The sequence below is a fragment of the Ctenopharyngodon idella genome, chromosome 13, assembly GCF_019924925.1.
Source record: "Ctenopharyngodon idella isolate HZGC_01 chromosome 13, HZGC01, whole genome shotgun sequence".
Taxonomy (NCBI): domain Eukaryota; kingdom Metazoa; phylum Chordata; class Actinopteri; order Cypriniformes; family Xenocyprididae; genus Ctenopharyngodon; species Ctenopharyngodon idella.
In genome coordinates this window covers 32,822,822-32,848,292 of record NC_067232.1, presented here as the reverse complement: position 1 = coordinate 32,848,292, position 25,471 = coordinate 32,822,822, and the positions used below count along the sequence as shown (strand labels likewise).

At 37.0% G+C, this 25,471-nt stretch overlaps 1 protein-coding gene across 1 annotated transcript in view; it reads right to left on the bottom strand.

Annotated features, from left to right (window-relative positions):
* Positions 1-1,318: 1,318 nt before the first annotated feature.
* The window catches only part of plpp4 (phospholipid phosphatase 4), a 131,323-nt gene continuing 107,170 nt past the window's right edge, over positions 1,319-25,471 (bottom strand). The window contains exons 6-7 of the mRNA XM_051916212.1: positions 15,360-15,530; positions 1,319-8,874 (exon numbers count right to left, since the gene is read on the bottom strand). Coding sequence (XP_051772172.1) covers positions 8,663-8,874; positions 15,360-15,530 — 383 coding nt within the window. The 3' untranslated portion in view covers positions 1,319-8,662. The remainder of the gene's footprint in view (positions 8,875-15,359; positions 15,531-25,471) is intronic.

The window sequence follows — 25,471 nt, the reverse complement described above, 5'->3', positions numbered from 1 at the left end:
AAAATTCTTGCATAAACACATCAGTTTTGAGGAAACTGCTTTGAAACTCTAGCTTGTCAAGCTACAAGCTAATCATACATTTAATTGCTATATTAAACTACATGAAAATTACTTTATATAAGCAACATAGGCTCATTGGATAAACATACATCCACCTATATTGTTCAAAACTACATACCTACACATACATTTTACTGCAATTTCCAACTGAAATGAACACTAATGGCAGGGAAACATCAAAAACATTCCTTTTCACAATATATGACCTCAAAACACATAGTGCATCATTTGTAAACTAATACATTTTCACATTTTCATCACATAACCAGCTCCATATGTTTGGCTTTCCTGACGTAAACTTGCTCGATACCTCACCTGGTACAGCACTGCACATGCGATAAATCATGAGTCGTCATGATACTCGATAAAGCAAGCTAAAATTGCATGGTTGCTTCAGCATATGCATTTGATCTCAAGTTTTCTTCTGTTAACATTGTCGGTTAGGTTTAAGGTAGGGTTTTGTGTAGATGGTTTATTTTCAATCACAATAAAGCACCAAGGTCATTTCTCAACTCTCCAGACATTTCATTTCTGAACTTTAGTGGTATGTGCAACAGTCAACTTAAAACATTGTGTGTCAGATTCACATTCATCTTTTTTATATAAAACTGAACTTACATTTTTTCGCTAACACTTTATAATTATTTACAAATCATTTGCAAACTATTAATGTATAGTTAATTAATAGTTTATAAACTGATAAACTAATAGACTACAAATAGTTAGTTCTTCATTCATTATCACTGTAATTAACTAAGTGTTATTGTTTAATTAGCTCATATGTAAAGAGTTGAATAATGCTTTAACAATGTATTAACTGTAAATAGTTATCACTTTAGATTAGTTCACGGAAAATGACATTAAATAAGTGCTTTAAACCAACCTTTATTAAACATTTAATTGCATTAGAGTTCATTAAAATGTTAAATACATGAACAAGCAGGATGACAGAATCAAACTTGTGTGAGTTTGTGATTATTCCCTCAGCTCAGACTTCAAAAACAACACTGCAGAGTTTGTTTGCACATTACTGGAAGAATTAGCCAGAAAAAGCTACACTACTTTAAAAACACCTGTACTGCTGCCACAATATTGAAGAATGTAATTAGTAACAAATGTTTTATGCTGTCATTTGAAAATGTCTGCATCATAATTCTGCAAGATGGGAACAAAAGTGTGATGCATCACAACAAACACCTCCAGCGGGAACACTCAGGCTGCTCTGGTGCCTTTGTCGAAAGAAAAATACCACCTTAAACACATTTTCTTCTCTTTATTCACTTCTTTGTTTGATTACAATAATTTGCACATGTAAGTATAATCATCAAAATACAATTCAAAGTGCTTTTGAGGCCAGGCATGCTTCTCCATATAAAATGGTTTGTCACAAATGGAATTGGCATGCCGTGTTCAATGACAGTGGAATATTAGAGACTTAATTTCCTCTGTCTAAAAGACAACTATGAAACATTTGTTGGGTATAAAAGAAGGACTTGCCGTAGAAACTAGAATATCCTGATGTCTGCATAAACGTATGTATTTTGAAAATCTGCAAATACATATAAAAAGATCTTTGCACAACACATCACATTATGTACATGACTCAAATTTGTTACTTCTGAAACATTCTCTTTTTTTATGGGTTACAGATCCCAAAAGAAAACCAAGGAAAACATTATATAATATGATAGATACATTCCAAAGCACTAAATGCAAGAATCTCCCATTTATATATTAAATCAGAAGGGGTTTCTTGTTGTACTGTAACACTGTACATGTTTTAATTTGTACATATATTCTCTAATAACCTAGCTGTAATTGTATAGATGATGTACGTCCTAGGAGAATAAAAAAAGATGAGTAACACTGATCTAAAACAATCCATTTGAAGCTCAAATTGTAAGATAATTAAGTCAGTATTACTTAGAAAGCTTTTTCTAATACTTATTTGATCATGGCCATTTTTCTATTAAAGTTATTTTGCGCTTTTCGTTCTAGCCTGGGTGTATCTCACAAGACCATGTCTAGGTCACATTTCAAAAAAAAAAAAAAAAAAAAAAAAGATTTTATTATGCAAATAGAAAATGTATTATGTATAGTCGTGATAAAATACAGATGGTGATACAAGTAATGTGACATTCTTTGTATGAAAATTAAGCACAAATGATCATTTCTGTGTGATGGCAGTGCAACAAAAACATGAAGTATCAATGCTAAATAAAATTATTTTTAAACATTTTTTATAATATGTAACTTTATTTGCATTTAGCATCTCTAGACCAGGGGTTCCCAAACTTTTCAGCCCACGACCCCCAAAATAACCATGCCAGTGTCTCGCGACCCCCACTATCCTCGGAGGTGGTTAAAGTATACAAACGTTGTGCGCAATGACGCACACGCACTAACGCCTGTTTCACACATACTCTGTTTGCAGTGCGCGTGCGGTGCGTATTTTTTTCTGTGCCCATATTAACGGATTAGAGCGTTCACACTGCACGCGGATGTGCGTTCCAGGAGCGGTGCGTCTGCAGCAGTGCAGCGATCATTTACGCACAGTCTATTTTTGCTGCGCTGCACCGCGTTGAATTAAAACGATAACGCACTGTTCGCATTAAAATAAACATGTATTGACGCGAAAAACTAGTAATTTCACCATAGATGCATATAATTTAAAGTCTCTGTTACACAATCAACACATGGCTTTTTTGCCTCGGGTAAAGCAAGGAAAATGGCACCTTACCTGGCATTTAGGTGAACAAGGAGACATAAAGATAGCACTCGTCTCGTCTTGAAGGTGGAAAAACAAAGTTCTTTATGACTTGAGGGATTTCTTGCAAAAAGATTTAAAAGGAAAGAAAAGACGAGAGTCGCCTGTTTTTGTCTATTTTAAGTTTTAATTGAAAATGTTTGTGAATTTAACATAAAGCTTACGTTTAAATGTTTTGCCACTTGCGTGTAGTATAGAAAGTATATAAAATATATAAATCAATATACAAATCAAAAGTATTACTTTATATAAATATAAAGTAATGAATTGAATAAAACGTTTAAATGTAGTGCGTTTAAACGTGACTATGAAATATAGTGTAGCTATACAAAGAGAATCGCAATGCTGAAACGCCATGTTCAGTAACAACTTTTGGATTTGAAATAAAAATAAGTAAATGTTGTGTTTGTGATAAACAGCCATGGATGCTGCATATGTACTGCAGAGGCATGACGGTGGTGCTTCTCCGCTCTCCTCCGCTGGCCTCCCTGTGTTGGTCGATATTAACCAACGTTTCATTTCGACAAAAAATAATATCCAAAGCTTAAAGCCTAAAGAATTACCTACGTGCACATGTCTGAATGTTTAACATGGTGATGTAAATTGACCTGCTGCAACTGATGCTGTTGCCAATATGTCGTTAATCTGTCGTAATCACCTCAGGAGTCACGGTCGAGGGGAAGGAAAATCGAAAGGTTGATGGCTTTTTTTATTTGCATGATTTTTGTTTTTAATTTAACTACTATTTTTAGTATTTTGTTACAATTATTCATAAAATATGCTATTTCTAATCATTAAATTTTTTTATTTATTTTTTTTATTTCTGGAAATCATCTCGCGACCCCTCCCTCGATGTCTCGCGACCCCCACTTTGGGAACCACTGCTCTAGACTACTGTTGTTTTTCAATGCTATTTTTATTACATTCAGAACTGGAACATAAAGATACAACAACTGTTCTCTAAAATATGAAAATCAGGTATGCCAACCAGGGAAAAAGTTTGCATTGCTATTTGTGTTGCCAAACCCTCAGGGAAACGTCCTTTGGGTGATGCTTTTGTTTTCCACTTCCAAAAATAAATCCAGCAAGAAGGTGTATGAAACATACTTAAACTAATCAATCGTCATCTTTTCCAGGGGAAAAACACTGGCAAGATATTAAACATGCTGACCTTGCTACTGAAACACAAAATAGATTGTTTTCACAAACTTCACAAGCCTTATTTTGTCCTCTGCTACCATTACACGACTATATGAGGTCATCTATATTAAAGAGATCATTTCCATCTTCATCAAAGTTAATGAAAAGGTGTTCAAAAGTGTTTCATTAAAATTAATGAAACACTTTTGACATAAGCTGAGAATCATTTCTGCGACATATGTTAAGGGAATTAAGATGCGTGGGCAGAGTCTGCTTCATATAAACAGATTCAGTTTGTGTTGGATAGAACAGCTGTGCGAGGGTTTCTTGACTCAGTAGTTACGTGAAAGAAATAATGGTGTTCTGTGTACTACATTACTGCACACACAGTATATAATATATGTTGCCTACTAAGTTATAGAGAAATAGTATACCGTATTAAACACTTCAAACTGTAATACTCTGTATTGTTGTCACATGAACTCACTGCATGTTTAATTCAGCAAGAGTTGTTCAGTCATCTTAATTTGTAATCCAATTTTTGTGATCTAATCTCTCAAGAATGAGATTCTAACATTGTTTATATCACTTTGAGTTTACTCGTAACTCGGAAACAGAAGGTCAATTGGTTTGCATCGCATTATGGGATAATGTATCCCACACAGTGTGCTCTGAATGGATATTGCATATTTTGGCAAATGTGGTAGGTCCTCCAGATATTAAATACATAGAGAAATGTGCACAGCATGTTGTACATACAGCACAAACAGCCAATGATATCAGGGGATGGCAGATGAGACAGAGTGCTCCAAAAAAAAGAGGAAAAGACCTGTCCATGGCTGAAGAGTATAATTTTATACTGCGGTGAACACTCCAGTTTGGTAATTTTTATTAGTTCCTCATTAAACACAGCAATGCTAGATGCAGGAACTTTTAAAGCAATTTTAGCAACATTGCAACAAAGCCTAATTCAATGTTTGCAATATGTCTATTTAGTAATATTGAATCCATTTAGACAATTGGTATGCATTAAAGTGTAACTTCATGATTTTCAAACTGCTTTGTATTGTTACAATGTCAGAAGTTTATGTAAATGAACAATGTTTACTCATTCTCTCTGTTACCTGGACCGAGAAATTTATGTTTATTTCACGTTTATTCAGCAAAACGCATCACTCGGCAGACTTTTGACAGCTCCAGGGCTTTTGTGAAAACTACAGATTATACTTCGGCATTTTTGTATCCCTGCCCTTGGACAGTCGGATCAACAGAGGGTTATTAAGAAAACAGTTTATCACTGAAAATTGTATCGTACTATGTCTACACTACGGCAACAACTTTCTTACCTGTACGCGATGGCATTTTGCTTCGGGTGGAACTGACAAAACGGCAGTTTCTTTCAGTTTTTTCCCCTCCGTGTAGCCTAAAACATTGTGTTTGTGATCATCAGATTGAAAATATTGATTACAAACACAGAGGTTTTTCAGATTTTTCGTCGCAGTGTTCTTTCCATATTTACGATTCTTTGTCAACTTTAGTCGCTGCTTACAACGCACTGGATCTTTGACTGAAACCCAAAGTAACTCACTCCCGCTAAACGTTTACTCTTTGTAGTCTTCCACCCGGGAACAATACGAATCAACTACATTATAACTAAAAGTTTGCTAAGAAGTATTTCCTACTAAAACAAGGTGGTATTTGACTCTGGTAAGCATATCCATACCAGATTGGTTGGAGTGGCCTTGGATGGCAACATGCCCAGTGCATTATGGGTATTGAAGTTTTCCTATCTATTTTTTCAAAAGGGAAGACAGCAGCCTTTTTCTCTGTTTTCTCGAGTCAGATATAGCACCAATTTCAATTTTTTCCACCTTTCTACTCCATAAGCAGCCAAGTTTTATTGAAAGCCCATTTTGAAGTAGCCTACTCCTTTAAATGGTTCATTTTTATTGACTTTTTTCATTATTAAAGGAATAGTTCAAATTCTGTGATTATTTACGCACCCTTATATCTGTTTTTTAAAACTTGTATGCTTTCATTTTGTCCGGACCGTGGACTTCAAAAGGGGAAGATTCATTCAAGCAAAAGACCAAAAAATATAATTTGTGCTTATCCTTTTTGGCGACAGGATGCTGTATTAACTATGAAGTGTGGATGAATGGAAAATAACATAGAATCCTCAAAATAATCCTTTTGTTGTTGGGTTAGGATGAGATAATGACAGAATGTTAATTTTTGGTTGAACTATTCCTTAAAATGGGTAAGGTAAGATCAGACTTATAATCCAATAATACTGGTGGTCATGATGAATTAATGAACTATAGGAACAATTATACTGTGAGCTTACAGATTTGGTAGATTGCTGTGATTACAGAAGTGCTTAATTTTCCCACCATGTTCTCACATTACCTCCTTGTAATCAAGTTTCTAATCATACCAAGGATATTAAATGTCAGCTTATGAAAATCTGAATGAGGGAAAATATATGAGTGAGCGAAAATATAAAAATGAAGATAATGATAATAATGTTGTCCTTGGGTCTGCTTGGATTTCCTGCGGGTGCTTTGGTTTCCCCCACAATCCAAAGACATGCAGCATAGATGAATAGGAGATGTTAAAATGTCTGTAGGTGTGATTGTGAGTGCATACGTATGTGTGTGCGTGCGTGTGTGTGTATGTGTGTGTGATGGACTGGCCATCTGTCCAGGGTGTTTCCAATCCCCACCTGAGGCGCTGGAATAGATTCCAGCATCCCTACAGAGGATAAGCAGTTTGGAGAATGGATGGATAAAGATGATAAAACAAACAAACAAAAAGGAGCAGATAATGGAACAGGTAGAGATCAAACGGTGGAATAGTTTGACTGGATTGAAAAAACAAAACAAGGAGAACATAAGACAAAAGCTGGAGAAGTACTTTGCTAATATTCACAGTGGCAAAACCATGGTACAGTAATCAGGTGCTAATACCATGGTATTCTATGATTACAATATTCATATACCATATTACCGGGTACTTAAAAAAATTACCATGGTATTAGCATGGCAATGTTTTCAAAAACTGTATTAGCAGTATGCCAGTTAAAAGTGAATTTAAAGATGAAAAGGAAGCATTTTAAAACAGCGTGGGTTGAAGGACATAAAATGAATAAACCTTTAAGCTATAGAGGAGGAAAAATAAAGCGTCACATAAAGTGAGCAAAAGAAGAAATGCAGTGAGAGGGAGTGTCTGTGGCGGAGACTGTCAATGTCATGGGCCAATGATCTCTGGAAGTGCAGCAGGTCAATATTTATCGGCAAGTTGCCATTAACAACCAGTCCACAAAGACATTCAATAAATAACCAGTTTTAAAACATAAGGTGAATAAAAATACAACAGATTAGCAGAGATAAAGTTTTTCTGAAGTCAGTAAAGATGCATTATGGGTATATTATTGTATTAAGCCATGAGTGCCGTATCTACCTTTGAAGTAGCTGATGACGTGTCACAGCCGGTCACAGCTTGATTCAACGATTTCGAGCCTGTCTACACTGGAAGTGTCGAAACTGCACGTCATCTCAAAGACGGCCCAGTCAGCTGTGAGCTTGATGCTACACTTCAGCAACAATACAATTGGTGAACAAACATTATTTTCAGTATATTATAAAAAAAATACAGAGTTTGGAATCAAAGCTATCCTTTTTCTAATAAATAATTTAACAAAGTAATAACTGCAATGTGGCTCATTCGATCAAAAGATGGATCATTAAGATGGATCTTTGGGAGAGGGAATATATTATGTACCCTATAATACAGACATTAGACCGATCATTTAACTTTTTTTTCATTCCATTGTTTTAAAAAACCAAATCATGCTCCTGACTATATGCCGCACACCTTATTTGGGATGTCGTAGGTAACTTTATCATCCTATATCTTGTCCTACAACCTTACAAAAAAGTACTGTGGCAATACCATAGTACAACGATGTACAATGACATTAAATAGGAATAAGATGGCAATTTGGACACTTCTTACACCATGATATATACTTATAATTCAGTGTCCAAAATCCATGGTTTGATCATTTGATGTAATGCCTTGGTATTTTTACTACTGAGTCTGTCCTTCCATTCTAATATGATACACGTGGAAAAAATGTTAACATGCATGTACACCTGCTACTGAATAAACACAAAACAAGATGAAGAAAACCAGTGCAAATAATGAATTGATGAGATGGGATTTCAATCCGAGATTACAGATTTATGAATGAAACCTTTTAGAATAAGAATTTCATCTCTCAGAGCACCGATTTGCTATTTGGATCATAGGCAGCCCTTACAAAAAAAAAAAAAAGTCTCAGTTGGCTATACAAGACCCAATATATATAATGGCACTGAATGATTACCAATTCTGTGTATCATGGTACTCTTTATACCTTGCCATGGTACTTGGAGACTTTACATGGTACTTTTGTTAGAGAGAGATTCTTGCACCAGGTTCCAACTTGCCAATACTAATATTCAGTAATTAAATTAAGCATAACAGATCTGAGAACAGCAGCTGTAACTCTGCTTAATGACTGGAGGAGGAGGAAGAAGAAGAAATAAATGAAATGGGATGGTCCAGTTCATTGGAATGTGCAAGTGTCAGTCAAGTGTGGTTCATACCACGTTGGTGTGGTAGGGGGTCAGAGGATTGTGACTCTATTAGTCATACTGGTCCCTCGGTCATGCCCTCCAGAGGCAGGCTGGTGGCATTATCAGTGGGCAGAGGTTGATCCTGGGAGGCTGGCATGTTGTGGGCGGTCGCTGCAGCCAGACTAGCGTAGGGCAGGTGGCAGTCTATGTGGAGGAAGGGAGGGTAGTGCTGCCGATAACAGACGTAGGCAAAGAAGAGGCCGATCACTCCCCCAACAAATGCATCTGTGAGAAACAATTCAAAGTTCACAAAGTAAGACACAGTCACAATAAATCTCATCCATCCATATAGCTAGCTTTCTAACGGTCTGCTGGTCTTTAATATAACAATATGTTTTCATTCTGTTATTGTTATTCCCATGAATAATAAAGACACACACACACACACACACAGAAAGAGGATAGTGTCAGAGTCTGAGGTTCATGTTTTGTATTCTGTTTGATTTAGTTTTCCTGTTCTAGTATCCACTGTTAGTTTGTTAATTGGTTTTGTACTTCTCCGTTCTCTGCTTGTTGGTTTCCTTGGTAATGGATTGATTGAGTATTCTGTTCAGGTGTTCATCATTTGGTTGTTTTGTTTGGTCTTTCTATGTATACTCTTAGTTTTAGTTCTCACATTGTCTGGTGTTAGTCTAAGGGCATTTTCACACCTACTGTATAGATTGTTTGTGTTGTTTCAAAACAGGGACTAAATTTGTTACAATGTTGCATTTTCTTCTTGGTTCGGTTCACTTTCACAAGGCAACCTTTCAAAGCGTGTGTTCACGCAAGTCATATGCAAGTACAACGGTCCTCTTATCTGTCAGAGATTCCTCTGCATCATCCATCAAGATGAGTGATAAGTTTCGCTCCAAGTGCTTATTACACACGCAAACACTGACTATACAAATGTAGCTGTCATTCCCGCTGTTATATAATATACTACATTCTTATTAATACTGCAGCAAATTCAAACACGCTTTCTCTGGATCTCTGAGTGCTGTCTAGAGGCTAACTGTGTCAAGACACATGCAAACAAACGAATGTTAAAATGGAGCTAGAGCAGGAATCAAGGCTTCATTGGGACAGAGAAGCACAATTACACAACATTTTAAGATGAAGTGGTGCTCTTTCGGTCTTCAACTGTGATAACTAATGTGCTCACTCACAGAATCAGACACTACTGCTTTTTTAATATAACACATTTCCTATTATGAATTACAATACCATTTGGTTCGTTGGTCACTCAGGTGTGAAAGCACCCTAAGTTAGAGGTACAATGTGGTTACCTGTGAATCTCCTGTGGTTTCCTTCTATTTCCTAATGGATTATATTAAAGAGTGTTTTGTTTGGACTCCTAGTCTTCGAACGATTCCTTTCTACCACAGTAATGTGACAGAACACTAGACCAGAAAGAGTAAGGATTTACAACAATGTCTTCTTTGATTTTGGAGAAGCTGTGCTCAATTTACCAATATGACTAGAGGACTGAGGACTATGTGCAAGAATTTGTTGAATTCTGCCACTTGTCATCATGCACTGAGGGAGAGTTAATAAACTTATTTTGGAATGGATTGGACACAGAATTATGGCCTGTCATACCCGTGGGAGATGCTAGCATGACGCTTGAGCAGTATCTTGATTTGGTACTGAGGTGCTTTGGTTTGCCTTACACGGTTGGTGAGGTGGATGAAAAAACCAATGCCAGCTTTTTACATTATCCCCAGCCCATTACAGCCCTCCTGGTGCCAATCATTCTCACTCCTGAACCTGTCTCAGAATTCCTCCTAGATGTTTCAGAGTCCTTTTTAGAGTCCACTCCAGAATCCATACCAGCACATGAGCCCACTCCAGAATTTAATCCAGTTTGTGAGCCCTGTCCAGATCCTGTTCAACCCTCAGAGCTCAGTCAAAGATGCACGTTAACCTCAGCCCAAAAGAGAAGGCTGAGGAAGAAGAAACAACCCTCAGCATCTCCAGCCCCAGAGTACATCCCAGTGACGGCTCCAGCCCCTGACCAGAGTCCAGTGATGGCTCCAGCCCCTGACCAGAGTCCAGTGATGGCTCCAGCCCCTGACCAGAGTCCAGTGATGGCTCCAGCCCTGACCAGAGTCCAGTGATGGCTCCAGCCCCTGACCAGAGTCCAGTGATGGCTCCAGCTCCTGACCAGAGTCCAGTGATGGCTCCAGCCCCTGACCAGAGTCTAATGATGGCTGTCCAGAGTCCAGTGATGGCTCCAGCCCCTGACCAGAGTCCAGTGATGGCTCCAGCCCCTGACCAGAGTCCAGTGATGGCTCCAGCCCCTGACCAGAGTCCAGTGATGGCTCCAGCCCTGACCAGAGTCCAGTGATGGCTCCAGCCCCTGACCAGAGTCCAGTGATGGCTCCAGTCCCTGACCAGAGTCCAATGATGGCTCCAGCCCGTGACCAGAGTCCAGTGATGGCTCCAGCGCCTGACCACAGCCCAGTGCCCACTCTCATCCAAGAGCTCAGCCCAGTGCCCACTCTCATCCCAGTGCCCTTGAACCAGAGCTCAGCCCAATGTTCGCTCAGATCTCAGAGTCAAGCTCAGAGGGTGCAGTGCTGTTCATAATAGCACTGGCATTTGGGTGTGTGTGGGCTGCACACATGCCTGTAGTTTCACCCAAGAATTATTATTATTATTTTTTTTTTGTGAGGGGGATTCTATTATACAAGTCTCCTGTACTCCAAGTTCCCTCATCTCGAAAATCCAGTGCCCCCAGTTCTTTTGTTGTGGTCGGACCGGTTGGACTATTTTTCTTCTTAATTTGGCGCAAGGTCACACCTTGTGGGAGGGGGGAGTACTGTCAGAGTCTGAGTTTCATGTTTTGTATTCTGTTTGATTTAGTTTTCCTGTTCTAGTATCCACTGTTAGTTTGTTAATTGGTTTTATACTTCTCCATTCTCTGCTTGTTGGTTTCCTTGGTTATGAATTGATTGATTATTCTGTTAAGGTATTCATCATTTAGTTCTTTTGTTTGGTCTCTCTACTTATACTCTTAGGTTTAGTTCTCACATTGTCTGGTGTTAGTTTTAGTTAGAGGTACAATGTGGTTCCCTGTGATTCTCCTGTGTTTTCCATCTATTTCCTAGTGGATTATATTAAAGAGTGTTTTGTTTGGACTCCTAGTCTTCGAGCGATTCCTTTCTACCACAGTACTGTGACAGATTGCATTTTATAGCAAATACAGCTTTTTAGGAGACAATGGCATTATTTACCCTAAGGCTATTCTATATCCAATGGTAGCTTTACTGATTTGGGTCTTTTAGTGCCCAGAGAAACTAATGTTTTGCTACTGACCTAAGATTCTTCACCAAACACAATCCACTAAATGGTTTTTGGTTTAATGCCACCCTAAGAGGAAGCAGTTAACCACCGCCATTTTGGGGGTTGTTAAAAGAGCTGCAGTGCGCACTGACACACAGCTGTATAACTTGCATATATAAACACCACAAAGCTATTTAATTTCCAAAAAGTTCAGTTTAAAATCAAATGACTGAAAAGTAATTTTGAAGATGGACTGAAATATTGCCCCTGGAACAAACCAACACTCATTAGATCACTATGCTACAGGGCAAGCTTATATGAGTCCACAGCTTGTATTTACTTGGACCAGATTGGACCCATCAAGTTTAATGGTCCATGCCACTATTGTTCAGATTAGTTCTGTTCTACTACCCAGCGGGCCCTAGGGGACAGGTCCATATAAAGTCACACTAATAAGTATCTGCTTGCGGTTGTTTGAATGATATGTGTCCATATGAGGTGACAGGGAACTAAATATATATAGTGTGTATAAATAAATATACAAGTGTAGTGTTAATATGCATATTTATAGTTTAGCAACATAAAATCTAGGACATGCACACTTTTCTGGAGATAATTAACAGGGCCAGCTGCTTATATAGAAGAAAACTTTCCTTTCTGCTGTCATTCATTTCAAGGATTTCACTTTTTTATTCTTAAATACAAAGAATCACAAGGACATAAGTAATTGAATAATGTAAATAGTTATGAGTAACTTTTCAAAATGCACACTGCTCTCTCTGAAAATGCTAGAATGACACATAGGAATAGTTCAGTCAGAAATGGAAATTACTTCCATTCTTCTGTGGAGCACAAAAAGAGATATTGTTCATGCTGCTCTTGTCCTGAATAAAAGTGAATGGGTACAGATGCTGTGGAGCTCTAAAGGTGACAAAAGCCCCGAAAAAGTATCGTAAAATAACTCAGTGTGAACAGAACTCCTCATTTGTCTGTCACAAAGGACCACTGGAGGCGAATAGTCCGAACCCATGTGCAGTTTATTCAAACAAAACGTGAACAAATACAAAATAAATTAAGACTTGACTTAAGCATGAACAGGAAACAAACTAACCAACAGCAGTAACATGAAACAAAGCTAAACAAGAAACAATGGAAACATGAGGGCTATATATACACAAAGACTAATGACTAACAAGATTGGTAACACTTTATTTTAGGGTCTTTTAACTAGTTGCTTATTAGCATGCATACTACTAGAATATTGGCTATTTATTAGTATTTATTAAGCACATATTAATGCCTTATTCTGCATGACCATATTCTACATTCTTAATCTTACCCAATACCTAAACTTAACAACTACCTTACTAACTATTAATAAGTGGTAAATTAGGAGTTTATTGAGGGAAAAGTTGTAGTTAATAGTTTATATGTGTTCCCTATACTGAAGTGTTAACACAAGATTTAAGCAATTAAACAATGAACCAATGAGAGAAAGACACAGTGCAAAAGAAGCACATGACATGATCACATGAGGGGCAAGGGAATCACATGACATGACAAGAAACAAGAAGATAAGGCTTGTTCAAGCAGAGCTGTGCAGACCGATCAGCTGCTGACTTGAAGCAGTGCATGCCGTTAGAAATTTTGTCCGACATCACTGTGACGTATGGCATCAAAGTCCCGTGAGAGCAGACGGCTGTTCCATGATTGGCCGGATTCACCGCATGACAACAATCACGTTGTTTATTCAGTTCCACTAATGCTCACAAATATGTATTTTTATAACAGTAAAAGCTCTTTTAATGTAGTCACGATGTTATATTGTGTCATGTTTACCAAAATAAAACTGATAAAAAAAAACCTAATTTCATTGGTATTTAAATAGTATAGGCTTATGTTGAACTTTATTCTTATGCTGAATTAAGCAGTACATAAAGTATTGAATGAAAATGTCTCTGAAACATCTGTGGATTTTATAAAGTTTTGATAAAGTATACAAACACAGCGGGAGCGTCACTACGGGAAGCAGAAAGTGTCAGACGCCGTGTCTCCGTTTTCAGCTTCTCCCCGATTACAAGCGGCAACGCTCGCTGATCGGTTACATCCAGCCGCAGATGAAGTCGAACACACCAATTCACATACTCTCTTGAGTAGGCACTTATTTTGAATAAGTAATTACTTAGCGAACGCTAAAAGGTATGTTATATATAGTATGAATGTGTGTATTGTGAATGTAATTTGAATATACTGTTTTTCGCCTACTATATAGTAGGGAAGTATGTGATTTCGGATACAGCCAGAAAACTTCAAAATAAAAGACATGAAAACATGACAGTGAACCAACACCCAAAACCATTGACATTTCAAGCACCACATTTATGAGTGAATGAGATTTGAAAGTTGTGGTGAAGAGAAAGATTTTCAATGCATGTGGTGACCTGTTTTGGGTAAGACCAAAAACAGGCCTACACAATTAGCACTAAGTGTCTTCTGCTTCGATCAGTTTTCTCTTTCAAATCATGGCGAAGTAACAATTAGAAACTTGCTGAACAAATTAAAGTTAAACTTGCAACATTTTTAAAGCTAGGTACATGAATAATAACACATCCGGTTTGTTTGCGGCTGCACACTTGCAGTGTGTTGACTAAGCATTCTTGCCTGAATTAGTGTACTTGCATTTATGTTTATTTCTCAACTAAATTAGAACAGAGCTTAAAAACTGTGCATGTGTCTGAGCACGGTGAGATAAAGCCAATAAATGTTAGCAATTATTCAAGGTTTGGGGGACTAAATGTAAAACTTGAACAAGTGGTCATTGACAAGCATGACTGACCACTAATCTGAATATTGGGATAAATACATTCCCCTCAGTGTCCATGCTGTTTATGGACCAGGATATAGCATAAAACCATACTGGGAAATATATCAATCACAAAGAATTCTGAAAACCAATAGGCCATGTTGTGTTCTTTTCCTCTGTATCGGTTATACATCCCTTTCCATCATATCATGTCATGCTTCCTTTGGTGATTCAGACTTCTCATTGGATACATCATGTGGCTTTACACCCTGTCTGAGGCTGTTATTGATGGTGACAGTATGGCTGTGCGCCAGGGTGATTCTAGATCATACACAGACATGATTGATAGCTTTATGGGTAAAAAATCTAGAAGCAGGCCAGTGAGCTGTAAAGCTGATGTTAAAGCTTGCAAACAATTTCTGATGCTTATCTATCTCAAAGAAGAAGTGACTCCAACAAACCATGTATACTCATTGTTATGTTCTACAAGACCTAAAGGCTTTTAATTTAATGGTTGAATTCACTGTGCTGCGATATAAACCATTTCTATAGTGTAAATGTAGTATCTCTGACTGTCAGATGACCACACACTAGCTGAGCAGTTGTGTGCTTTTGTAGGACACTGCTGCAAACCTCTGACCTTGCCAGTGATGCTTGTAGTCGCAGGTGCGGGACAGGGCGATCATCATGGCACTGTAGAGGGGCAGGACCATGGCACAGAGACGCCAGCTGCGCCCGCGTCCGGCATCTGTGAAGCACTGCAGCTTGCCCGCCAAGTAAAATGAGGTAAAGCCCAAGCCAGAGAAAGCAACTAAGACAAGAAGTGAGAGAAATAAAATATAGAGTAAAAGTAAATGCAGAGTTCTGTAAGAAACCATATACAGCAGGAAATGACAAAATTGAACTTTTTAATATCTAAAAAGTGTGTCCTTGACAGCAGTGATATTTAATAGATAGCAAATGCAGTCTAATCCTTCTAATATACAAAATACCCCAGTAATCTGACATGTGTCTGCTCAAGTTTCAAACAAGATCTCAATAATGTCTTAAAATGTGCTCAGATTTGCAAAATACTAAACTCTGAAATCAGACGTCTCTTTTCAATTCTTTCCAAATGAATTGTCTGGGCTACACTTTAAAAAAAAAATCTGGGTAACACTTTAGAATAACTCACGCTATGAAGCATTAGTTAAGCATTAGTAAATAGTTAGTTCATCATTTATAAAGCATTAATAGACATTAGTAAGCAGTTTATAAATACACCTATAAATGCTTTGTTCTTGATTTATAAGCATATCTATAATGTGTTTAATAAATGTATTTTCATACTTTATTAATGATCAATTTATAATTTCTAAATTAAGTATTACATTATTTACAAACCAGTTATTTAGGAGTTGTCAGTGGTTCATAAGATCATTTATAAAGTGTAAGTAAATGATTAATAAACAATTTAAATGTACATTTATGCATCTTATTATTTAGACATATAGTAATAGTTACTCAGTGTGTTAATAAATGCTTTATTAATACATATTCCTACTGTAATTCATGATTAATTCAGGTAGTTATAAAACATTTAGTAGTTGTCAGTTAACTATTTTTGTGAGCTCATCTAAAGTGAGGACTATTCATGCCTCGTAAAGCTTTTATAAAGGAGATTTATAGGATACAGAACATAGAAATATTTATTTCAAGGAATATATAAGATATAAAATTAAAAGTAAACCTCTGCAATTTCACAGAAAGTAAAAATCTCTGTACTCCTCCAGAAAACATAACTGTGCAGTAAAATGAATCAATCTGATATAAAAATACATTTCTGTAAAGTGTAAACATTGCTGAATAAAATTTTACCAGTGCCAACACTGGATTACAGGAGTGCCAAAATACAACAAGTAATGTTTTTATAAAACATTATTAATGTAATAAAATATTTCACAGTGTCAAAACTACCTCAGCACTAACTTTAAAACATTAGAGAACAGCAGTGCAGAAGATCACTGAGCCTTTAAATCTCCTTTATAAAAGCTTTACGAGGCATGAATAGCGCTCACTTTAGATGAGCTCACAACAATAGTTAACTGACCACTACTAAATGTTTTATAACTACCTGAATTAATCATGAATTACAGTAGGAATATGTATTAATAAAGCATTTATTAAAACACTGAGTAACTATTACTATATGTCTAAATAATAAGATGTATAAATATAAACTGCTTATTAATGTCTATTAATGCTTTATAAATGATGAATTGACTGTTTACTAATGCTTAACTAATGCTTCATAGTGTGCAGTTATTATAAAGTGTTACCAAAATCAGTAAAAATAGGGCACAATGTATTGTATTAATTTGACTGAATTTTTTGGTATTTATTTTTTTTACAGGTGTTTTATCTGTATTTTGAATTTTATACATCATTGTGTTGTGTTTTAGGGTTAACAGAAATGTCCATAAAATTACTGGATAATGTCCAGTACATTATACATTTTTTTTTTTGTTGTTGTTTGTTTGTTTTTTTACGGATGTATTTTTACATTTCTTTTATAACTCCATGCTCAACAATGGTCTCATTTATTCTAGGTAAAATGTATAAGTGCAAACATATTATTATCGTTTTGTAGACATTGGGACATAAAGAAATCGTTGTATAATTCATCACATACGGTATGAAAAATATTCTAGTCTTTCTAAATGCACAGAACAGAGCTTGGATTTCTCTGAATTCCATCGAAAACCATAAATAAAAATGGGATTTGCAAGCACTCTTATTTTCCTGCCCTCTGCAAACCTGTTGCCCTGGCAACTTGAGGTAACGTAAAAGAATCAAGATAGATTTCTCGCTCTTGCATTTTTCAACTCTGTATTACATTAACAATGTCTTTTAATGAGATTCTGCAGCTACTGCTTACCATAAATGAGCATGAATGGAGATTTGGACTCCAGCTCTGTTGCATTAACAAGCATAAACTGATAAAGGTGTGAAACCAAATAATTAGGCATCTAAGCTAAAATTTGCACATTGGATTCTGCAAAGTAATTATGCGCTCTCTCTGTAACAATGGTAGGACACACAATATTCTTTTTCCTAACCAGGGGATCACATTTTCATTGACAGTGATTACATTGACGGAGGTTGCCAAATCACTGTACTGTTTGTTGGGTGCTAGGTGTTCCTGCTGAACTAGAGACTGACTGTCTGCCCTCCCATTGGTGCATTGCTTCTCATTTGCATGAAGTCTACCTTGCTTGCATAACCAGCCTTCAATTACTCATGTTGCCTCAAGTTATAAAACTCTCAATGACTAAAAATATTAATGTACAATGTTTAAAACTATACAATTAATCACATCACTTTGACCTTACAAAAACAGTGGGTCTCATTCACCATCTGGGTGCGAAATCTGCCTACGAACAATTCGTACTAAAATGTATTTAGGAAAAAAACCCCACATCTGGGTGCTTATTTATCTGTAATCATCAAATTTATATCATAAAATAAAACATAAAATTGTATACTTAGATATTTAATCTTAAATATATTTCATCATATACAGTGAAAGAGAGGATCATATATTTGCTGAGAGTAAAAAAAGGTTGTAAAGGAAAGGTTGTGCAGAACGCCCTTACAGAGCTGTGGGTGTGTTTTGTGCAAATGACTATCCTTGGGCGAGTGGAAAGAACACACACCTCTTTGCGGAGTATGGCGAGGAGATGGGTAAATATAATACTCCGAACAATAGCTTACAGGAGATCACTGGAGTATCATAAGGACATCACAAGGGTTTCACAAGGGAACTTCACAGGTAAGTAGAGTGGGTAAGTAGCCTGTAATCCATACTGGAGACCAGACAAAGAGTGACTGTGAGGTGTGTGCTTTTACACAGGTCCTGATTGGTGTGCTGATGAGAAACAGGTGATCAGTATTCAGGTGAGAGTGATCGTTGGATGTGCGAGACAGAGGAGCCTGGCGAGACTGTGACACACGTGTTGTCAATTATGCAGAAATTTTTGCGAGAACTTCTCCTGTGCATACAAATACGATATAATCAGGGTTCAAGAAGGCCTATAGAATAGCACAACAGTACTACTGTGATGTAAGTGCAGAGTAGTTAAAGACACCATATTTTCTGTTCAAACTATTGGCCTTATTAGAGCACCTAATGGTGCAACAAACCTCCACTCAAATGTGTAACTACGGTCATGTACACTAATTTCCCATCTAATAGGAAATGCAACCATCCAACCACATGTGATATTCCAATAAAAACTTTAAGCATGAATAATTATTTACTTTGTAACCTTGGGCAACTCATAATTTCCTTGCCAGTGATGCATGCATGATGATGTGAGTTGGGGGGCGTCTCTTTTTAAAAGAAATAAAACAAAAACAGTGTTTTCTGTCAGTGTTCTATATATCTAATAAAGTTTTTATTACCTTATCTTTTATTAACATTTCATGAATGTTAAGAATTCAGATGGTACATCTAAAAACATAGAGCCATAGAGAATATTTTTACTTCGAAGAGCAATAACTGAATCACCACATCTTAAAGACAATAAGTGTATATGTGTATATGAAAAGTGTATATGAAAAAGATGAAGGAGAAGCAAAAGCAAACCTGTCGGTCTTGAAAAGATTCACCTCACACAATTAGATTTGTGTTGTAATAAATCGAAGACAGGTATGTATTTTGACTGGATGTCACTTTGAGAACGCTAAAGCTAAAGTACCTTTAGGTCTCCCTTATCACTAGAAGTCTAGGAATTTTGAATCTGTGCCATTGTTATATTACTATAGAATTATATAAAAGTGTGATATTTACAGATGTGTAGATACTTCTTGTGACTTTGAGTAAAAGAGTCAAGTTGAGTAAAAGAGTCAAAAAATCCACTAACCAAAAAAAAAAAAATCCAAAAAAAGGATGTTTGACTGACATGTAACGCAACCAATCACAGTTCGTTTTGCTTCACGTCATGTTTAGGGGCGTGAAAATGTAAACTCGATTTTCCTGCCATAACGGACCAGCGTGCATCTAATAATTTATTCATTCATGAACGTTGTGCAAATTTACTGCAACAATGGAGCCGTAAACTTCACATATTTTTGAAAATAAAGCGTTTAGTTGATCCTGATAAGCGCTTGTTGTCACAGTTGTAAACACGACCGCGTTCTTCTTCTATGAGGGGGTTTGGCGTCACGGCATTTGTTTCTAGGCAGACCGTTAAAGAACGTGACACACACATCTCCCGGACATCCTGTAAAATTCAACCAACCAGAAGATGACTTCAAAACTCCTGAAGTGTTTCCAGATAAGTGTGCCATGTGCATCAGACGTTCAGCCAACGGTCCGCGGGTGTGACGTCTGAGACTGAGACTAAGTTTTACCTCATGCATCAATCAGTGACCATGCATGTGTGATTCAACCAAGGAAAAGGTGTTATGAATCTTGTTTGAAAATAAAAACACTGACAAATTCAATTTAAATGCCTTATTCAAGCATACAATGTAGGCCTATTGTTTTTTTTTTTTTTTTTTTCATTTACAATCCTTTGAGAACAGAAGATTTTACATGGTTAATTAGTGGATAGTAATTGCTCTCGCTGTCACACTTATTTACAACAGGTACAAAGAAACAAACATAATAGGTTTACAGTCTGTATACAATTGGAGCTTCATAAATAAGTTCATTATGATTGTCAACTATGGGTCAAACTGCATCAGTTGTATTGGTTTTTCTAGGCCCAGTTGCACAAACCCCTTAAGCTAAGAAAACCCTTAGTTATTATAATAAACAAATTGATACTAAGATTCCTATAAACAGGGATTTGTGCAACAGCTGCTGATCATTGGGAACAGTAACTATTCTACATCCAGAGAACTCTTTTATCCCAAAGAAGGAAGTGATTGTACGTGCCACCACTTAGAGTGTTAGCTCACCCAAAAATGAAATTTCTGTCATTAATTACTCACCCTCATGTCGTTCCACACCTGCAAGACCTTCGTTCATCTTCTGAACACAAATTAAGATATTTTTGATGAAATCCAAAAAGATATATATATATTTTTTTATCTCCCATAGAAAGCAACGAAATTACCACATTCAAGGTCCAGAAAAGTAGTCAAAACATTGTTAAAATAATCAATGTGACTGCAGTGGTTCAACCTTAATGTTATGAAGCGACAAGAATATTTTTGTGTGCAAAAACAAAACAAAAATAATGACTTTATTCAACAATATCCTCTCTACCCCATCATTCTCCTACGCAGTTTACATTGAAGACGCAGTCCAGCGCTTCCGTGTTCTACGTCAGAACGCCGGCTCATTATTGGCCGACTTCTGTGTCAGCATCACACGCATGCATCGTGCTGCTCACGTGAACAGCGTCGGTGTCACAGAGACGAACTCCGTGATTCCCTCCTCTGGCCATCAGAGGGCACCCTCACCCGAATACTGACACACACACACACACTACATTTCCCATCAACCCCGTACCTTGGCACTGATTACCCCATCCAGCTGAAGCTTGTTATCTGGCCTATATTAACTGTCACCAGACCAGTCCTCTTTGCGAGGTCTTGTACTATTACGGTTTGCATTTCTGAGCGGTCTTTGTTGTTTTGCCTTCCTGTTGTGACCCTGTTGATTCCCGTTTACGATTCTCTGCTGCCTGCCCATTGGACTATTTGCTTTGTTTCTGACCTGTGATTGTTCTCTGCCCGCCCTGATCTACTGCCTGTCTCACAACCACGAATCTGTCTGCCCTCCGTTATTACGTCTGCTGTTATCTGACCATTGCCTGTCTGACCACGATTATTGTTAATAAAAGCCTGCTTATGGATCCCACTTCGTGTGATGAGTCATTACAGTCGGCCAATACTGTGCGGGCGTTCAGATGTAAACACGGAAGCGCTGGACTGCGTTCAGTGCATCAACTGCGTACGAGACTGACAGGGTAGAGAAGAAATTGTTGAATAAAGTCGTTATTTTCGTTTTGTTTTTGTGCACAAAAAGTATTCTTGTCGCTTGAACCACTGTAGTCACATTGATTATTTTAACAATGTTTTTACTACTTCTCTGGACATTGAATGTAGTAATTTCATTGCTTTCTATGGGAGATAAAAAAAAAACTCTCGGATTTCATCAGAAATATCTTAATTTGTGTTCCAAAGATGAATGAAGGTCTTACAGGTTTTAGAACGACATGAGGTTGAGTACAGAAATATCATTTTTGGGTGAACTAACCCTTTAATAGACCAGTTGGGTAAAAAAAAAGCGGCTGTACATAAGGGTAGACACCCATTACTATAGAGTGTAAATTAAAACAGGGCAACTGAACCACAGAAGACCACTGGAAGATTGACATTCTTTTGTTGCACACAAAGGAAACACATTAGCACCAGATTAATCATTCAGCTGCATCAAAAGATCCAATACAAAAAAGGGGTGCGAAGAAAGAGAAAGAGCCTGCTTTCAGGAGAGATAAAGCTTGAAGAAAATGCAGATGTAATTGCACTACTAGTGGTCACTGATGTGCACTCTCTGCTGATATATGTACTATTCTCAAACCTCAAAGTCTGAAAAATTCCAAGGATTTGCTGATAAATGCAGACAGCTTTATCAAAAAGGATGCAGCTCTGAGAGGCACAGTGAGTGTTCGGCCAGATGGGACCCATTACCAAACACTGAGCCTCCTGGCAAGACTACAAGTTTGGTAATTAAGTTAGAAGCGGAAATGACAGCCTTTTGATTTTATTAGATTTTAAATGTTTTGTGGTAATTGAAGATGCAGTTGCCTGTAGTTGCTTAGATAGCATGCACCTGATGACTATAACTATGGATTCATGCCTGAATAACAACCTTAAAGGATTAGTTCACCTCAGAATTAAAATTTCCTGATAATTTACTCACCCCCATGTCATCCAAGATGTTTGTCTTTCTTTCTTCAGTCAAAAAGAAATTAAGGTTTTTGAGGAAAACATTCCAGGATTTTTCTCCATATAGTGGACTTCACTGGGGTTCAATGGGTTGAAGGTACAAATGTCAGTTTCAGTGCAGCTTCATGAACCCAGACGAGGAATAAGAGTCTTATCTAGTGAAACTATCGGTCATTTTTTGTATTTAGTATTTTCTACATTAGATAACAAGATTCCATGTAAATGATGGCAAACTAATGTACCATCCAGTGATGTTTATGAAGAAGTCGCAGATGTTTATTCTTGGTTATTCATTTATACTTATAGAGCCTGTTTGGTTTAGTTTCCACCTAAAGGTTAATTAATGCATTAACTATCAAACATGTGCTAACATATAGTTATTGTTGTCATTATTCACGCATGAATCCATATGACTCCGGACATAGTAAAGGTTAACTCTTTATTTATTCTTTATTAGTTCATGCCTTCATTAATCATTAGTTTATAATAAAGGGGACCTATAATGCCCTTTTATAAGATGTAATATAAGTCTCTGGTGTCCCCAGAATGTGTCTGTGAAGTTTCAGCTCAAAATACCCCACAGATAATTTATTATAGCTTGTCAAATTTGCCCCTATTTGGGTGTGAGCAAAAACACGTTGTTTCTGTGTGTGTCCCTTTAAATGCAAATGAGCTGCTGCTCCCGGCTCCCTTTCCAGAAGAGGGCGGAGCTTTAACAGCTCGAGCTTCGGTTGCTCAACAACAACAAAGCTGGAGAATCTCACGCAGCCAAAATGAGGATTGTCAGTAACGGTGTTCAGCCTTACATTGTTCAAACCGGAGTCGACACTGATGGAGAGACTCAGGAAGAAGTTACAACTTTTAGAATGAAACTGGACGTTTCTGAATGGTTAGTGGATAAATTTATGTAGTTGCTGTGGAGTTGATTCAACTCATCGACTAGCATGTGCCGTCTTGTTAATCTTTTGTGCAAATCCAGTGTTGAATTGACCCTCGTTTGTGAAGCAGTCCGGTGTAAAATGACAGCATGGTAACAACACTCTACTACAACAACTACAACTCTTCTCTAAAGCAGCCCTGGGGGATTTCCAGTGAAAATATAATAAATCCAATGCTCTCTTCTCCTCTGAGTCTGGGACTCTAAATAGTGTTCAGTGCTTGTCTGCTTTGCTCGAAGTGTTGCCATGGCCTTAGAATTGGTAAACCGTTGTCGCTTGCGAAAACAAAATGGCGGCGCCGTGGGTGGAAACATGCAGACTAAGGGACGGTAATATTATGATAAGATCCCCTTCCTACGTCACTAGGGGAGCGAAATCTGCTTTAGTTACTGCGTTAAATGGCTTTTCTCATTTAAAATTAAATACAGAAATTTGTATATCAACATTTTAAAATATCAAATTGACACCCTCAAAAGATCAATCCCTTTTTTCCATCCAATTAAGCATCATTCTCAAGTTACAGCCCTAAATATATGCCTACAGCACTCATTAACAAAAACAACACCACCAAAAAAATTCTCATCTTCATGCAAAAAAGTAATTAATAAAGGGTTTGCTTAGATGAGGTTCTGTGCCTTGTCAGTGGGCAGCTGTTTTTGCCCATCACCACTGCAAACGTAGTTAATTAAAATATCTCGGTTCTCCCATCAGATTTAAATAGTTTTAACATTTCACTGCTATCCACAAATAAAAATTAGAGCAAACACAATTACTGTTCTTCATACATATTAATGCGGCAATAAGTGAATTCCTGCAAGAATAAACAGGAAACTAATGAGATCGTCGGATCATCAAAGAGCAGTTGGATTTTTCTCGCAGGCTCAAAATTAAGGTTACTGAAGAACTTTTGGAGAAGAAAAGGAAATTAAGAGAATATCTTGGCAGCAAATAAATGTTGGAAACCTTATCTCATCGCCTCAACATAATCAAATTATTCTCACTCTTGGAAGTGAATTTAGAGCTTGAAGGCAAAATTGGAGCTTTCAATGCAAAGACTGCTGTTTTGTTGTAGGGACAGCAAACATTTATATTTATTGATTTATTATATATTTGTGGAAGTTAATTTTGTAACACTTTATTTTGATGGTCCCCTTTAGACATTCTGTTGACCATAAGTAATGTTGCAACTACATGTCAACTAGCAGTCATTAGAGTATCAGTAGACTGTCTGCTTAATATCTTTATGGTGATGCTCTCCAACAGACATTCTACTGACTATAAGTAACTTTGCAATTATACATGCCAACGTATTCTATACTAACACTAACCCTTTATTATACTAACCCTAACAGTCTACTAATACTCAACTAATAGTTGACTGTTGAAATGTTACTTATAGTCAACAGAATGTCTAAAGGGGACCATCAAAATAAAGTGTAGCCGCCAATTTCTCTTTAGACACAAACCTTAAAGTTTTACCAACCCAATTATTTTCATTTTACTATTGTAAAGTCATCTTACAGTAGATGAAAAGCACTAGAAAATAATGTACAAATCCTCTGTATGCAACACAATACTGTTAATTAACATAAATTCACTGGTGCAGGTTTTTGGCAATTGTTGGTGTGTACAGTATATTGCAGCCATATGTTAAAATGCTTTCACCGTTGTAAACGTAGTTAATTAAGATATCTTGGTTCTTTCCTCAGATTTAAACAGTTATGACATTGCATGGATATCCACAAATAAAAAATTAGGCAAATGCAATTACTGATCTTTATACATATTAATGCAGCAATATGTAAATTCCTGCTAGAATAAATTTGGTAAATTTGAGAATAAATTTGAGATTTGAGTATTTTGCTGTGTT